The sequence below is a fragment of the Microtus pennsylvanicus genome, chromosome X (genome assembly GCF_037038515.1).
Source record: "Microtus pennsylvanicus isolate mMicPen1 chromosome X, mMicPen1.hap1, whole genome shotgun sequence".
Lineage (NCBI taxonomy): Eukaryota > Metazoa > Chordata > Mammalia > Rodentia > Cricetidae > Microtus > Microtus pennsylvanicus.
In genome coordinates, this window is record NC_134601.1 from 81,410,015 (window position 1) to 81,423,090 (window position 13,076).

The following is a 13,076-nucleotide window of genomic DNA, read 5'->3' on the forward strand; positions in this document are numbered from 1 at the left end:
TGCTCTGATTAAAGGTGACCACCACCACTGCTCAGCTTATTTTGAGATTTAAAGATAATGCAGGTTGTTAATTGTTTAGCTGTAAACATAGTACTTGTTTGTATATGCTGACTATTTTACATTTTAATTAGCAAAAGCATGTATGCTTTTATGTAGAAATTTGGTAGCTAGTTGAATAAGATTAGAAATGTTTATTAAGTAAAATCTTTTAAATTTTTTTATTTTAAAATAATTGATTTATTTTATTTTATGTGCCTTGGTCTATGTGTATGACTGTGCGGGTTCCAGGTCCCCTGGAACTGGAGTTTCAGACAGTTGTGAGCTGCCATGTGGGTGCTGGATATTGAACCCAGGTCCTCTGGAAGAAGAGGCAGTGTTCTTGTTTTTAACTCCAGTCCCTAAACAAACAACAAATTAGTCTTTTGTTTTTCTTGAGACAAGGTCGTATGTTGCTTTGGAGCCTGTCCTGCAACTCACTGTGTAGACTAGACTGGCCTTGAACTCATGGAGTTCACCTGTCTGCCTTCTGAGGACTGGAATTAAAGGCATGCACCACCACCACTTGGCTATAAATAGAATTTTTATCATATTTTTATTTAAAGAGTAGTGGTTGTGGATGAGATTAGAAGAAAAATGCATTTCAAGGAATCAGTTTCTTGAAATAGTCCTATGTTTAAAAAACTAATATTGGGCAGTACAGTGGTTTTGCTTTCATCATCCAAACCATGCACATCCCTTTCACATTTTTAATGATTTCAAAGGAGCATTTAGGACTTGTATATTTTGAATAAATTCTGCCTTCCTCTTTTCTTTCACTAGAACTGTTTTAAGTATTATATGAGTGATGATATTAGCCGTGACTCAGATGGAATGGATGAGCAATGTAGGTAGGTAATAAATTCTTTATTTAACATTCATTGTTTTCTATTTTGGGGTTATTATCAACTTTGTTACTGTGTTACACCCTAGCTGTTCTGGAACTCACTCTGTAGACCAGGCTGGCCTTGAACTCACAGAGATTATTAGCCTGCCTCTGGAGTGCTGTCATTTAAGGCGTCCCCCACCACTCTCATCTTTTTAGATACATCTTTTAAAATTATTTTTTTAAATTACCTTTAAAAATTCTTTTTCAGTCATAAGTATATATGCATGTGTGTCTGTGCAGGTGTGTGCAGGTTTTTTTGGAAACCAGACATGTTGAATTCCTCTAGAGCTGGAGTTCCAGGCAGTTGTAAGCTGTATGACATGGGTGCTGGGAACCAAATTTTATTCTTCTACAAGAGTACTATGTTCTCTTAACTCCAGGGTTATCTTTCTATCCCTAGAGTCATCTTTTGTAGTGTTTTCATTGCTGTGTTTAGTTGTTGGTTGTCTTTTCCACAAAACCAGTTTGTCTACTTTTACATTTCTGCTAAAAGTAAGCAGGTGATCTAAATTACCACTGAAAACACTGATGGAAATTTTAAATTCTTTTGCCAGTATAAAGACATTAAAATTAGTTTCACTGGAAATAACATTTTAATCCTTAAACCATTTCAGATGGTGTGCAGAAGGTGGGAACTTGATTTGTTGCGACTTTTGCCATAATGCCTTCTGTAAGAAATGCATCTTGCGCAACCTTGGTCGAAAGGAGTTATCTACAATACTGGATGAAAACAATCAATGGTATTGCTACATTTGTCAACCCGAGCCTCTATTGGACTTGGTCACTGCATGTAACAGCGTATTTGAGAATTTAGAACAGTTGTTGCAACAAAATAAGAAGAAGATAAAAGTTGACAGTGAAAAGAGTAGTAAAGTATGTGACCAAACATGCAAATTTTCTCCAAAGAAGAATAGTTCTAGTTGTAATGGAGAAGAAAAAAAATTAGAGGATTCATGTTCTGGTTCTGTAACCTGCACTTACTCAGCACTCACTGTGCCCAAAGAATTAACTAAGAAGACAAAAATACTGATTGAGACTACATCTAACATGAACTCTAGTTATGTTAAGTTTCTGAAACAGGCAGCAGATAATTCAGAAATGAGTCCTGCTCTGAAGTTACGTCAGCTTAAGGCTTTTAAATCTGTGTTGGCTGATATCAAGAAGACTCATCTTGCATTGGAAGAAGATTTAAATTCAGAGATCCGAGTTTTGGATGCTTTGCACAAAGAGAAAAATACCAAAGAGCTTAAAATCACAGATGTAAAGTCTGAAACAAAAGCGCGAAAGGGGGACAAATCCTCTATTACAGAGAAGAAAGACCTTTTAAAGGTAGATGCTAGATCATCAGCTAAGGTCATAGGCAGCGAGCACATCCAAGAAGAGCACAAAGCAAGTAAAAGTACTAGTGGTGAACATAAGGGTTCAAGTAGGAAAGATGGACCTCAGTTTGGACCTTCTAATCCTTCTGAAGACATAGACATGGACATTGTGTCCGTTCCTTCCTCAGTTCCTGAAGACATATTTGACAGCCTTGAGAATGCTATGGAAGTTCAGTGTTCAGCTGATTATCGAGTACATGGCCGCCACAGTGGGACTGTGCCAGAAGTGGAGGGATTATCTCTAAAACTTCCCACTTCTTCAAAGGATAGCAGTAAGTCAAAAATGGCAGCGAAAGTAAGAAAGGAATTATATGTTAAACTCACTCCTGTCTCCCTTTCTAATTCCCCAATTAAAGGTGCTGACCTTCAGGAAGTTTCAAAAGAGAAGGATGGCCGTAAAAGTTCTGGGGTGGCCCCCAACTCAGAGAAATGTGGACTGGAAGAGGAAAATAGTGATAATGAGCGTTCAGTTCAAAATGATGTTGAATTACTTTTAGAAGAATCTGATCTTCGAAGATCTCCACGTGTAAAAACTACACCCTTGAGGAGACAAACAGAAAGTAACCCTGCAATATCGAATTCAGATGAAGAAAGTAATGAATCTATTAAAGAGAAACAAAAGTTGTCAGTTCCGATAAGAAAAAAGGATAAGCGAAATTCTACTGACTGTGCTATTGATAACCCTAAACCTCATAAGGTGCCCAAAGCTAAGCAACCCACGGTTGTGGATCAGAATTCAGATTCTGATGAAATGCTAGCAGTCCTTAAGGAGGTAAGCCAGATGGGGCACAGCTCTTCTTCAGACACTGATGTTAATGAAACACACATGAATCATAAAGCTGAAGCAGGGACTGACGATAATGGAAAAAGGAAACGGAAAAATTCTACTTCTGGGTCAGACTTTGACATTAAAAAAGGAAAGTCAACTGACACCTCTATTATCTCTAAAAAGAAACGCCAGAGCTACTCAGATTCCTCTAACTATGACTCAGAGTTAGAGAGAGAGATAAAAACCATGAGCAGAATTGGGGCTGCCAGAATAACTAAAAAAAGTATTTCAGGCAAAAAAGAATGTGACTTTTCTGAAGATGAAAAACAGAGCAAAAAAGTAGTAGATAATGAAGGGCAGGCCAGTGTGAAGACTGTACAAGAAGGATTGTCTAGTGACGACACTGGCGACACTGAAAAACAGGGAGAGAATTTGTCTGCAGCTGAAAGCTCAGTTGAAAAAGACAAGAGTGCCATGGAATTGAGCGAGGCGCTTTGTGCAAGGCAGCAGCCAAGTGTTTCCTCCGATGGTGCGGAAAAGCCTTCCGGCGGAGAGGAGGATGGAAATTCTGATGACAGAAGAGTTTCTAAAACTAAAGAGAGGAGTAAACATGTGAGAACCAGAGCATGTAGAAAAGTACAGAGTAGTTCATCTGATGGTGCTGATAGATTTCCAAAGAAAGAGCACAGCGATGAATCTTCAGAAGGCGAGAAGCAGCAGAAGAGACGGGAAACTGGAGCAAAAGGAAAGAAAACTTTGGACCTAAAGGAAGAAACAATTAAGTCAGAGCAACAGTATGAGTCTTCCTCTGATGGTACTGAGAAGTTGCCTGAGGGAGAAGAAATTGGCCATTTTCCTAAAGGAATAAAGCCAAATAAGCATGACACAACTGATGGAGAAAAGAAAGGCAAAAAATTGAGAGACAAGTTTTCCAAAAAGAAGGAAGACGCATCTGATAGTGTTAAGTTGCCAGGCAAAGGAGACAGTTGTGACTCTTCAGAAGAGAAAAAGAGCAAGAATGGAATTTCTCAGAAAGAGAAGAAAAAATCCAGCTTGGCTGCAAAGGGTTCAGGGAAGAGGCCAGAGTGTTCATCCTCAGATACTGAGAAATACTCCTTGAAAGGAGAGTGTGACTCTACCGAGAAGAGACCCAAAAGAACTGAATTGAGAGAAAGAAGAAATTTAAATTCCAAGAGAAATACCAAGGAAATCCGGAGTGCTTCATCTTCTTCCGATGCTGAGGGAAGTTCAGAAGATAATAAAAAGCGGAAGAAACAAAGAACTTCAGCCAAAAAGAAGATAGGCAACGCCAAGGATAAAAGAAGAAAGTCCTTAAGAACAAGTACTAAAAGGAAGCAAGCAGACATTACTTCTTCGTCTTCTGATCTAGAAGATGATGATCAGAATTCTGCAGGCGAGGAGAGCAGTGATGAACAGAAAATAAAGCCTGTGACTGAAAATTTAGTGCTGCCTTCACACAGTGGATTTTGTCAGTCTTCAGGTATGCAAGAGTAAATTTCAACTTTAGAATTTGTAATCTGTCCCCCTCTATGATAACTATATTGTTTAATTTTCCCTAAGGTGAAATTCAGAGTTACTGTTGAGGAAAAACCTATTTAAAATTTATTTAGACATTTACTGTCGATACTTTTTTTATTTATTTCTATGCCATCATTAGAGGGTATTTCAAGCATTCTATGTCAAGCACCCCAAGTTTGTTGGATAAACAGCAGAATTACTTTGTCAGTGTTCAGTGTTCTTTGGAATAATGTGCAGTAGTTATGAAATAAAATCAAGTTGATGTTGTTACCAAACCTGGTGTTACAGTCTGTATCCTAAGAAGCCAAGTTGTTTGGCTAGCTGCTGTTTCCCAGGGGCCAACTAAAACAGCCAGATTTATAGTAAAAAGTCAAAATGTATTTACTCATTATGGCCACATTGGAAAGAGGGATAGAGATTCAGTTTACTGCCGTCTGCCAGACATGTTTCAAGTGAAGTGAGATTAAAGTTTGTGGAGGGCCAGGATGATACATGCACATCCAAGCACTCCTGGTGAAGGTGTAGTCCTGCTTGCCGCTGACTCATCAGTTGGTCTTCATTTAGTCAGTCTTATACTACAAGTTGTTGTTGGTTTGTTTTTGTTGTTTAAAATACAGAAATTTTCGCGCGTGTGTGTGTGTGTGTGTGTGTGTGTGTGTGTGTGTGTGTGTGTGTGAGAGAGAGAGAGAGAGAGAGAGAGATCGATCCTTGAGCATGGTCAATGTTATTTTTCTCCTATCATTTCAGTTTGTGTACGTGTTGCTGAAGCTAACACCTACCTCCAAGGTATTTTGACAAGTTGATAGACCGGTGGGACCGCTTTTCCTAGAGACAAATTCTCTCTTTGGCTAGCTCCAGGATCCTAGCCTTTTCCTTCTCCTAGTGTGAGATTTCTAAAGAAATTAGAGATTCTTGGGGAAATTCCCATTTCTTGGGATCTATTTTTCATTAGTCAGCTTGAGGGGCACTAGTGTGTGTTCATTCTGTGAGGCCGCTTACAATGTCAATAGTTTAGTAAGTATTCATGCAGTGGTGGGGAGTGCTTGATAATGGTATAATATGGCATATAAAAAGTCTTGACTGCTTTGCTAGATTTTCCTATTTAAATCAAAACATCTTTTTGTGTGTCCCATCAAATTCCTTGACATATTTTGTTTTAAAGATGGATTCATTTATACGCAGTTGGCTTTTAACTCAGTGTAACCAAGTTAGCTAAGGTTGGTCACTGCCTAATTTTTTCTAATAACCACATCTGGTTCTCTAAAATAATTTGTTTTGATATTAGAAGGTGATTATTCCTAGGCCCTTCTGTACACTAGACAAATGCTTTAGCACTGAACATCTAAAGAATTGGAATTTACTTTAATATAATCCTTTTCCTCATCAACTAGTATCTAATGATATGAAAAGGTATTTCTCTTTTAGAAACACTATCAAAATAAAGGAAGAAAGAAAAATCCCAAAGTCACCCCACCCTGATGAATTAGATCAGTTTGTCCTTAATACCTAGAAAAAAAATTTAATCGCTTGACTAGTATATGTGTATTGGTTAATTGTATTTATTTTTAATTAGTTAAGACAATATCAACAATATTTAGAATTATTAAATATATAAATAAATTTTTAGAAAACTTTCCAGTATAGGCAAAATCAGAAGAATTTTTTCTTTATTACTTATGAGTTTCTCATTTATTCCAACTTTCTAAATAAAACTAACTTCAGTCTTATTTTTGAGAAGAAAAAACCTTTAAATTTATAGGGCATTTAAAAAAAAAACTCTTGAAGAGGTTTGATGTGATGCCACAAAATCAAACAATGTTTCCACAAATGAAATATTTGAGTATTAATACAGATCAGGTTTTCCTGTAAACTAACTTTTTTTTCAACTTCAGAATTGTGGTCTTGTATTATAAATGGATTTAGGGTCTGGAAAGATGGCTCAATAGTTTAAAAAGAGCACATATTGCTGCTCTTTTAGAGAACTAGAGTTCAATTCTAGGGACCTACATTTTGTTTTTCACAGACACCTGTAACTCCAGCTCTAAGAGATCCTAATTCTCTGGCCTTCATGGCCATATGTACAAACATGTATGTACTCATACAATAGACGTATATACATAATTTAAACAAACACAAAGTGTAATAGTTACTTTGATAGAAAATGTTTTAGTTAGCAGGTTAGTTGGTAAAATCCCTATTAAAGATTAGTCTGTAAGAATGAAAAGTTATTAGCTTCTCTCTCTCTCTCTCTCTCTCTCTCTCTCTCTCTCTCTCTCTCTCTCTCTCTCTCTCTCTCTCTCTCTGAGTCTGGGTGTCGAATGTTGGGGAGTCCAGGGCCTCTCATGTGTGATGGGCAAATGCCCTACCACTGAGTGATTTGACGTGTTAGACCTTATATTTATCTTTTTTTAAATTGATATTTAATGGGTGTTTTGCCTGCATGTATTTCTATGCACCATATTTTTACGTGGTACTCTTGGGGGCTAGAAGAAGGCTTCAGATTCCTTGGACTTTGAGTTAGAGAAGTTTGGAAGCCACTATGTGGGGACTGGGAATCAAACACAGGTCTTCTGCAAGAGCAGTGAAAGCATCAAGTGCCCTTAGCTCCCGAGTCATCTCCCCAGACCCATCATTTATTTTATTTCATTTTACTTTATTTTTGATGATGTTTAAGACAAGCTCTTGCTATGTAGCACTCACTAGTCTATGTAGACTAGAGCAGCCTCAAACTTGTAGTAATCATCCTGCCTCTACCTCGAGTACTGAAGTTATGGGCTTGTACCACTATGTCCAACAGAAAGTTTCTGTCTTATGTTTGGAATTATTAATATTTTGTGTAATAAGTACTATTATTCATTAGACCTTAGAAGCTGGCAACATGTGGCAAACACACAATGAAAGCATTTCCCAGTAATCCCATAATTCAGTACTAACCTAGACAATTATGTTCCATTTTAGCCAATAGAACCTTGACATAGACTGACTAGGTGCTAGGGATATATATCCAAAAAAGCTTGAGTATCTGTCTCTTAATCAGATGCTAATTATTCAACAGTTTGATTAAATAAACCTTGTTGCTTGTGAATTTCTTAGGACCAAGTGGAATATTTAGAATAAAAAATAGAACATAAATTTGCTAGGACCAAGTGGAATATTTAGGATAAGAAATAAAAGATAAATTTACCAGGGATTTTATCCTACCAATAAAAATATGCAAACATAATAGAAATATGAAAGGTTTTGAAGATAAACATGCACAAAATAATGTTTTTTTTTTTCAGGATAAACTTAGGTATGAGCCAGTGATTAAAAAACATTGCTTAAGCTGGGTTGCAGTGTTGTACGCCTTTAATCATAATACTTGGGAGGCAGAGGACTGCCTGGATCTCCTGAGTATGGGGCTAGACTGGTTTATGTAGTGAGTTCCAGGACTGCCACACTACATAGAGAAATCCTGTTTTCAAACACAAAGCAAAACAGAACAAAAAGAATGATTCCTCTACTCCTAAAAAGCTATCAAAAATAAAATTGAGAAAGCCACAATGGGTGTTGTAATGGTAAATGAACTATTTAAGTATTTTAGGCAAAAATTTAGAATAATTTGTACTGTTTGAACTTGATTTTGAAGTTTAGGTCAACATTTAGACAGTAAAGGGGATTACATTGAATGGCATGGAGTTAATGGTTTGTAATCCCAGCACTCCAGAGGCAAAGGTAGAGGAATCACTGTAATTGATCTGAAGTTGTTCTGGATGACATTGCAAATTATTGATCAAGTAGGGCCAAATAGTGAGATCTTGCCTCTAAAACGGAGGGAATGAAGGTAATACAGCTAGGAATATGTTATTTTAATATTGTTCAAGAGGGATGTTTACTAGAGTGTCCTGAGAGTTATTTTTGCTTTTCTACAGTTAGCATGCTTCTATCCTGAAATCTGTAGGTATCTGTCGACCCTTCCTCAGTACTAGGTTTCAGTTCCTTGCACACACCAAGCAAGTACTGTATCTCTGAGGTACATTACTTAGCCCAAAGTCTTTTCTTTATATATATTTTTCTCCATTTCCTCTCTTATGTTATGGAAAAAGTTGCAAAGAATAAGGGAAAAAAGGGTCTCAAATATTACCTTTACTGGATTTCCTCACTAGTGATAACTTGTGTAACTAATACAGTGTTAAGTCCAGAAAATTGAAGATTTATTTAGATTTTAGTAGGTTTGAAAAAAAACATTGCTACTTATTTGTATGTTTGTGTCTCTGTGCAATTGTGTGAGTGCCCACAGAGAAGAAGGGGGTGTCAGATCCCCTGGAGATGGAGTTTACAGGCATTTGTGAACTTCCTGACAAGGGTGCTAGGAACTGAACTCCAATCCTATTGAAGAACAGCAAATGCTAAATAACCATTGAGCCATCTCACCAGCCCCTTCATGTTTCTTTTTTGAGACAAGTCTCACTATGTAACACTAGCTGGTCTAGAACTTACTATGTAGACAAGGTTGGTTTTGAATTCAAACAAATCCTCCTGTGTCTGATTCTCAGTGCTGAGATTAAAGGTATGCACCATCATGCCTAGCCTATTGTTAGCCCAAGCTGGCCTCAAATTTATGATCCTCTGCTTCTGCCTGTCTATTGCTAAGATTACTGTTGTGAGTCACCATACCTGATTTAACTCAGTAGTTGTATATACATTTGTTCTCCCCACCCCATGTGTGTTTGTGTGTGTGTGTGTGTGTATGTATGTGTTTATTTTGGTTTTTCTTGTGTTTAGCTCTGTATAACCTCAACACAACAAAAATGCCTAAATGTTTCATTATTATGACACCTGTGTCCTTCCTCACTGTAGAGTTTTTTTTCCTTGTCTCCATTACTAATTAATTTGCTTAATTTGAGATTGGTATTTATTGTGAGCTTTCCCCCTATGTATTGTCCTTGACATCTTCCATTCATTAATAGTGAATAATATTGAATTAATAGTGGATTAATATTGAACATCAGCATAAGTAACCCTGAGTGGTTTGGCATTCATAATATTAACTAGAGTTTAATATTTAAGTTGTTCTTTTAAGGTAAAACTTTTGTACTATGAAATGCACAAATTCCAGTCGTCCTGCCTTTGTTCCCTTTTTGCTGTGTTTGCAGTGGAATCTGGGACCTTGTGAATATTAAAGAGTAGTGTTATGCCGCTTACCTACAGCCTCAGCTATCTCCTTAGATTTTAAATAAAAAACTTTTAAAAATGAAGTAAGTCTTAGTGTGCTCGAATGTCTTTTTTTGGGTACCTCAAATTGTAGGTTTTATACGGATTCAAAGTGTGGTTTTCTATTACTTGGCACTATCAAATTAGAAGCAGTTTTGTTATACTTCAGTGAATCCAGATATAGTAGACACTGGTTAACTTTGCACTTTCAGTAGATTAATACAGTTACTGTAACAAACTACAGGTAATGATGGCAACTAATAAGACTTTGTAAAAAGGATGGCCTTTAAAATTCTTGTGCTTTGAAAGGAACCTTCAGACACACACGATCCTTCATAAAGTTCCTTTTATGTATTTTATCAACATTCCTTGTACTTATTTAGATTTCAGCACTTTTGTATAGAACCTACTAGTTTGCTCTAGCATTGTTGGGTTTCGGTTTTATTTTACACAGCTTTACTTGTATAGATAATTCAAAGCTAATTTTAAGTACACTTTTTCTCCCAAGGAGATGAAGCCTTATCTAAATCAGTGCCTGTCACAGCGGATGATGACGACGATGACAATGATCCTGAGAATAGGTATGATTCCATCTATAAGGACTTAAGATTATAACACACCCTAGGCGTGGGCGCAAACAGCAACAACTTAACAACAAGGAGGTTGTAAAAACCAGGAGTTCCTGCCTTAGAAAGACTCTTGCCAGTCTTCTTGCAAGTTTGAAAGAAAGGCCAGAAAATGGGCTAAAGCTCAGAAAGCTTAAAACAAATATCAATATTAACACACCTAGCATAGGGTGTGTTATAAAGAACTGTCAATTTTATCTTTCCATGTAAAATGTGATTATTTTTTGAGGCTTTCAGTTTTGACAGATTAATTTTTGATACAAGTGAATCATAATAAATGGCAAGAACAGACATCTCTATATTTGATTATTGTTTTGTCATTCAACATAGTGGGCCTATTTATGAAGACATGTGAAGAATGAAAAAAATTCATATATTTAAGCTTAGAAAATTTCTTTCAAACTAAGTATCAGTTGATGACGTATATAGGCCGATTCATATTTTAACCTTTTTTCCCAAATAGAAGTATATAGTATGACATTATTAATTTCACTAAGACTTAAACAGTATGTTTAAATGTAAACAGTGAAGTCTATACAGTTACCTATCCTTATCTAAGGGACGGCTGAAAGAAAAAAAATGACAACCCTGTCACAGCAGTGAGTAAATTAAACATATATTAACCATATTAACCATAGTCAACATGGTTCTGCATACATTTTAAACATTTTCTATTCTTTAGGATACCTAATGAGAACATAGCCTGGTATGTATAGTGGATGGTCAACTTCTAACCTTTTAATAATTAATTGTGTAATATTGGGCTGGTGAATATAATTTTTTTGTCATAATTTTTTATTTCTAACAATGAAAAATGGATATTTTCTCTTTAATTCTGATACCAAAAATACGCAATAGTCTGAAAAACGATTTTAGTAAAGACCATGAAAATGACCATCTATTTCCAATAGAAAGCTCTAGTATTTAGAAACTGAAAATAATACATACTTGCTGTCATAATTTTGTGATAAATGAACCAAGTGCTCTAAGGTCATCTGTTATTTTCTCCCAGGTTTGTGTCTTGCTGGTGCTGACAGGTTTCTGTTTCAGCCATTGGCATTGTGTTAGTAGACTGAATCCTTTAACTAGGGTGAAAGACCATACTTATTTCTACAGTTAATTAGAGCTCTGTTGTAAAGCCAGAGACTCAGCCTCTGCTTTCCTATTTAGTTTTTCTCTTACAAATGTCTGTCCAGAGGTTTTATAGTATATACCATTAGGGCTAGATTATGAAAGCATTTAGAACTTGCTTTTCTTTTAGAATGCTTTCATTCATATATGCTACTGTTTTTGTATAAATCACAAGCCCATAGATGTTAGTAGTAGTTCTTACAAAATCTTTTTACTAATAGTTATTAGTACTTTTTTAACTATGAGAGATGAACTTTTATATTTAGTCACCAATTAAGAATGTTATTAAAGTATAATTTTTGTTATAGCTTGTCAAAAATTAACATTTTCACTTCTAAAATTCTCTGATTTTACCTCTCTTTAACTGACAACTATTATATTAAAAAGTCTCATTAATTCCATCTTAAACTTGTGATTTAAAAAAACTGCAACTTGGGGGCTGGAGAGATGGCTCAGAGGTTAAGAGCATTGACTGTTCTTCCAGAGGTCCTGAGTTCAATTCCCAGCAACCACATGGTGGCTCACTACCATCTGTAATGAGATCTGGTGCCCTCTTCATTTCCAGCAAGCATACAAACAGACAGAACACTGTATACATAATAAATAAATAAATTAAAAAAAACCCTGCAACTCTTCTGGGTATTTTGGAGAGTAATTGAATTTTAGTTTGAGCATATCTTTATACTCATTTTAATGGCTTTTATAAAATATACAATTTATAACTTGTTTAATAGCCACTATACCAAACAAGCATCTTACTATGCATGGACTAGCTACTCCTCATATCCTTGATGGGAATATAAATACCTCTTGGCACTACTTTCGTTCAGACTAAGTACTTGAACAGATTTGACTATGCTCTAAGCAACCTTCAAAAATTTGTCTGAAGATCATGTTTAAATCTTTCAGTATCATATTTTTAGCAAGATGTATCTTGATAGAAAGCATATTGTAATTGTAAATTTGTACACAATTGTATAATTGTGTGTAAATTGTGTATAAATTTTATACGTTTTTCTATTTTTGTAGTCCAGTGTTGGTGTTTATGAAGAGGTAAATAGTGTATTGTTACAAATGCTTAACTTTGAATGCAATAAATTTATCTAAAACTTTTTCTTGTTCAAGCATTTAATTTTAATTATGATGTATGTTTCATAAGTGTTTATAAGACCAGAAGGTGGTGGTTCTTGCCTTTTTAATCACAGCATTTGAGCGGCAGAGGCAGGTAGAGCATTGTGAGTTTGCGGCCAGCCTGGTCTACAGAGCTAGTTCCAGGACAGCTTGTGCTGTTACGTTACATAGAGAAGCCTTGAAAAATCAATAAACTAAAATAAAATAAAGTTTATAGGTCTTTTTTAGAATAAAGTTAAATGGTTAGTTTGTAAGCCAAAGAAGTTTTCTCATTCTTCAAATTAAGGAAGTCAGTACTTTAAATTTCTAAAACACATATGTTTATATTTTGGTGAAGGCTTAATAAACAATTCTTTTTATTTACTTTAGTATTTTAAAGCTGT

At 35.7% G+C, this 13,076-nt stretch overlaps 1 protein-coding gene across 35 annotated transcripts in view; it reads left to right on the plus strand.

Moving 5' to 3' along the window:
• The window catches only part of Atrx (ATRX chromatin remodeler), a 156,418-nt gene that overhangs the window by 63,016 nt on the left and 80,326 nt on the right, over positions 1 to 13,076 (plus strand). For 31 of the 35 annotated variants that reach the window (XM_075957921.1, XM_075957935.1, XM_075957913.1 and 28 more), the window contains 3 exons: positions 820 to 887; positions 1,540 to 4,574; positions 10,314 to 10,386. In XM_075957921.1, the coding sequence (XP_075814036.1) occupies positions 820 to 887; positions 1,540 to 4,574; positions 10,314 to 10,386 (3,176 nt within the window). The remainder of the gene's footprint in view (positions 1 to 819; positions 888 to 1,539; positions 4,575 to 10,313; positions 10,387 to 13,076) is intronic. The other 4 variants (XM_075957942.1, XM_075957943.1, XM_075957926.1 and 1 more) reach the window with 1 other exon arrangement.